The sequence below is a fragment of the Hipposideros armiger genome, unplaced genomic scaffold (genome assembly GCF_001890085.2).
Source record: "Hipposideros armiger isolate ML-2016 unplaced genomic scaffold, ASM189008v1 scaffold_145, whole genome shotgun sequence".
NCBI lineage: Eukaryota > Metazoa > Chordata > Mammalia > Chiroptera > Hipposideridae > Hipposideros > Hipposideros armiger.
The window spans coordinates 201,986-207,007 of NW_017731495.1; the positions used below are offsets into that span (position 1 = coordinate 201,986).

General features: G+C 40.8%; 1 protein-coding gene across 1 annotated transcript in view; it reads left to right on the plus strand.

The window, feature by feature from the left end:
• The window catches only part of DCDC1 (doublecortin domain containing 1), a 392,688-nt gene that overhangs the window by 188,574 nt on the left and 199,092 nt on the right, over positions 1-5,022 (plus strand). The window contains exon 12 of the mRNA XM_019650696.1: positions 1,589-1,690. Within this exon, the coding sequence (XP_019506241.1) occupies positions 1,589-1,690 (102 nt within the window). The remainder of the gene's footprint in view (positions 1-1,588; positions 1,691-5,022) is intronic.

Genomic DNA, 5,022 nt, shown 5'->3' on the forward strand with positions numbered 1-5,022 from the left:
GTGACGAAAGCAGTGAGCAAGTGACGCTCTTAGGTGTGGACCAAGTCCTATGGTCTTCCCCAGTTTGGCAGTTAGAACTCACACTCCTTTTTTCTAGGATATAATTTGCTTTCACTTCTATCAAGTCTTGACAAAGGGACATCATTAAGTTCCTCAAACTGAGCTTTTGTCAACACTACCCTCGCAGAATGCATGCTTAGAATATTGACCGCCATCATTGTCGCTAAATGGCTCTGTTGTTCCAGATGGGGACCCTGAAGAAATTGTTGGGATGGATAATAAGGTTCGCCTCCCATGTTATTTCCCATAAGTTTGCAGGCCACAGCTGGGTTTACAAGGTTCCTTGCAAAAGTAGAGGGATTTCTTGTTCAGAATTGTATCTTTAAGTCAGAAAAGAGATTTAAAACAATCCCTGGTAGAAGAAGATACTTCAGGGTGTGGAATGTTACTGTACTAAGCCTGACAGCTGTACCATCTCCACTGCACTCTCTACAGAGTGAGGAGCACCAAGTAGAGAAAAACCCACAATTCTTGAACACTATTACTTTTTTTTTCTTTTTAATCCCCTTTGTTTTGGTCCAAAGCCTGAAGTGCTATTGAAGCACATTATTTCCCAAACCAGGTTAGAACTCATTAAATAACTCTCAAACTAACTCAAAAGTAAAACAATTGTTTTTTTCTTTTTAAATAAGGTATTCTCACAAATAAGCTTCTCTGGAAATAGTGCTAAAAATAAGTAAAATGGCTGCCTTGATGTGATAGGTGTATCAGAAAAGGAAGAAAAGAACTTTTCAAAAAAAAAGTTAAGTGAAAAGCAAGGATTTCAGTTATTCATCAGGCCTCTCTGTTTGCTCCCTTTCTTGCCTGGTGAATGGCACACCCACATGGGTCATTGCTCTAGTGAAGCCTTCCTTCCAGACTGGAATATTTGGATATTTTTTACCAGAATGTTTGCTGGCATTTCTCCCCCACCCCCCGCCCCCAGAAGTGTTACATAATGTAGTGTTATGAATTTTATCTCTGTTGTCAACAACTTGTTGCGTATATGCACTTAAAATGGATGGCTTCCATCATACTGTTATGCAAGAAATCTGTCAGGTTGAATTTCCTTTTAGTGAGTCAGAAGATGAGCTGAACACTGCTTTATTTTAAACATGAATCAAACATTCCTCACGTAATGTGTGGCTTTATGTTTTTCAAGAAGAATGAAATGAGCTAGTTCGTTGGTCGCTAGCTGACCTTGCTCCGATGCTGCCACACGTAAGCATCCAGAGTAGTCAGTGATCCCTCCTATAATGCCCACATTTCCTTCTATTTTAAGATTGTAGGGGGTGCTAATCAGGTTAAAGACAATGAAACCACAAGGGGAAATGAAGGACGTTCTTAATACTATTCTAGTCCTGTTGATTTTCATTGCCTGTTCATGCAGGCAGTCCTTGCTTTGCACAATTTCCATATGCATGACTTTCAGTCGAAACCCCACTGAGCAAAGCCAGGCCTGTTTGTATTTATATATGTATGTGTGAATATATGTGGATGTATGTGTGTGGGGTATTTATTTTTAATTTCGAATGCACTTATTTTTCAGATATTTGAAAACGGTAAAGACACTGGAGAGATCTCTGTTCGGATCAGTGAAAAAGATCTGGAGTCTAATAGCCCAACTCAAACTGGCGCTATGATGGAAAGAGTGAGTTTACTGACCATTAATTTATGACTAGAAGCGTCTTCCACGTTACCTGTAGTTAAGTTAGACAATTACATCTTTAAAGGTATTTAGAAAAGATCAATCATTTGCTGATCTGTAAAGATGGATAGTCTCAAGCTTGACTTCTGAATTCTTTAGGCTCTCAGGTTTAGTATAGTATTAAGTCCAGACCTCTTACTAAACATCACACCCTTCAGTATGCTTGTGTTCGGAAACCTGTCTACACCGGACTCTGGAATTGCCCTCTTGTTTACTTTGAAAAGAAGTGGCGTGATAAAGAAGTGAGGTATGTTCTGGGTCTAGGGTATTTCCAAGCCCTAGACTCTGAGCGAATTACAGGCAGCGTTGGTCTTCTCCTGCGCTCATTGTGAGCAACTCCGTGTGGCTTATCTTAGGCGCTCTTAGCTTTGCCTATTTCCCAGACAACTGGGATGTTGCTCAGGCCCAATCAACATGTTCAGGGTCTATAGTTTGGGTCTTTGTCTTGCCTAAAAAGACACTGAATACCCTGTTGTTTGCAGATTGGGGTTAGGGACTGCACACGCCAATGTTTTGGGCTCTGTTTCTTGGCTTTTGTTCAGAAACTTGCACCCCCCACCCACCCCCTACCGCTCCCTTTTCAGCAGCCTCAGACTTACCTCTCCCTGTTGGCATTTATTACTTGGGCTTTAGAATCAGTCACAGAAGTTGCAAAGAATTATCAGACTCTTATCTGATCATTAGCTGGGCCCAGAAGAGGTGGGAAATGCTACCTAGATTGATTCAAGAGAGAAGGATCAAGAGCCTTGGCTGGTTTCTTTTTACCATCAGACCCCTGACTATACAAATCACCATGACACGACTTTCTAGAATTTTGTCTCCCCTTGTTTTTACATTAGAATGTCTTACTTTTTGGTTCATATTAAAATTGAAGATGACATTTATATTAATTTATACGGGAAGATATTCTGTAGAAAGCTTTTGTGTCAGCTTATGGCACAGTGAAATTGATCTAGTCTTTGCTTCTACATGCAAGTAAATTTTGGGGCAAAAACTTGAATTAGGGGCATTATAAAGCTCTTTGGGAGATCCCTTGTGACACCCAAGGATGTCTGTTCCCTTGGTGTACACTTGTCTCAGTCACTAGCCTAAAATGTTTCACACTCTTCTCAGTTCCCTGAACAAATTCTTATCCTATAAAGTCCTGTTGAAGCTTTAAAGATAAATGGGTAAAGATTATCACAATTTTTGGTCACCATAGCCCATCTGTAACCAATGACCTAGAGATGAGGCCCTTTCCTCCTACAGGCTGTCAGATTCTCACCTTTGAACACCTGAAATGCAGTCTGTCACCAAGTTGAGAAAATAGAGGTTGTAATGCAACGCCTGTGAAAGTAAATTTGGTTAAGTGGTCAGGTGTTCATATCACTTCTCTACCNCTCCAGAGAGAAGTTGGTTGTGGAAGGCCAAAGTGACTGATCTGTTTCTCGTACCAAATGATATGAAGTATTGTAGATACATTATTGTGTATTAGTTGGTAGTGGATTCCCTCCTTTCCCCCAACCCCCACAGTGTTGGGAGTGAGTACGAGTATATGTTTTCACTAATGGAAAAGAAACTGTTCTAAACCAGTTCTTACATCTGAAATAGCCAGATAGTAGAGACAAAACTGGATTAGAAAAGTACACACTAAGTATTCAGAATTGCAAATATTTTAGAATTGAGGGTTTTTTCTGTATTCCCTAGATAGGGAGAATTGACAGTTCCCACTGAAGAGAGATTGAGCAAAGGCCACAGTGTGATGTCCTTTGTTAATCACAGAATCAGCTCCTATCAGTTGCCTGGCCAAACTGGAAGTTCTCACAGGGTGTGGCGGAGCCGCCCCTCCTTGGATCCGGGTCTCTAACCCAGTTACCTCTGGTTCACTGTGGGCAAAGGGCCATGTCTTTTCTGGTTGTGAGCAGCTTTATCCCACCTTACGGCATGTGCTGTACAAACTGTTAGATGACATATCAATAAACAAATGTGTTTTCCATTTGTAACTGAAAGGGATGGCTCTAATAAAACTCATTTTCCTCCTTTCCTCTTCAGTTTTGATCTTAGAAAAGTGTCTAATTTTAAAAAAAATGAATTGGGGTAATTCTTTTTCTAATTTTCTCTATTTGATGGCGTATACCACTCTATTGGCTCAGCTTCAAGAACCAAAATAATTGATTATAGTGATCATCATCTTCTAGAATAGTGGTTCTCAACTAGGGGCTGGCTGCAGGGTGTGATTCCAAATCCCTGGGGTGCTTTTTCTTATTGTATATGGCTGCCTTTACCGCTTCACTGACCTTCTCATGATCATATATTTCATTGATAATTTAAAAACAGCAGCTTTTGGGTAGGTCTTAATATTAGAAGGTCATCTCTTAAAAGGACATGCTCTTTCTGTGTTCCATATTGTCTCAGTTCCATTTTTGCAATCACATGGCATGCTATAGTACCAAGTTTAAATGGACATTTAAAAGAAAGGGCCGAGAATGGCCTAAGTTTGGAGGTCCATCCCTGCCGCAGGAAAAAGTTCCTTGTTAAAAAAAAAATTAAAAAAATTGAAAACACAATATAACAACATTAGAGGGATTTTAAGAAAAAGTTATATCACCCATAATCACATGTGTTAGATGACTGTTCTCACCCTTGCATATCATTTCTATATGTACTCATATTCTCTGTGCAGTCACAACCACAGTGTGAACTTTTTCTTTTGTATTTTAGTACATTCTCTTGCTATCACATCATAGCACCTTTAAGGTTGATGAGATTTCTTATTGTTTTTCCCTTTAGTAGTCACACTCAATGTACACCATACTTTTATGAAGCCCGTCAGGTAACAACTTTTTGGAGCAATTGATTGCTATTCCGAAGTTCCTCTTACCCCATATTCCTGGTCACTGCCACCACCCCCAGCCACTATCAGGACACCTGCTATAGCCATTGGCTCCGTGACCTCCGCCTTCCCAGTCCTGTTCTTTCCCTGCAAATCTTCCTCTTCTCCATCCCCATGGAGATGCTGTCAGAAATGTTAGCATTTCCCTGGGCGGGCAGGACAGAAAGGATTGATAGGAAAGGGTATTAGCAAATCTGTAAGGGATGGTGGGTGGAAAAATGAGTAGAAAGGTGGGTGATCTCACAGGGAATTGATGAGCAAGACTGTGGGAGGTGTGAGTAGGTGGGAGAAAGAACGAGGGAACCAGTGGAAGTAGTGCTTTTCACACACAATTGGTCAGTGATGCTCTGGGGCCGCCTTCCATTTGCTGCCAGTATAGGCAGATCCAGTTTCTGTGGGGCCT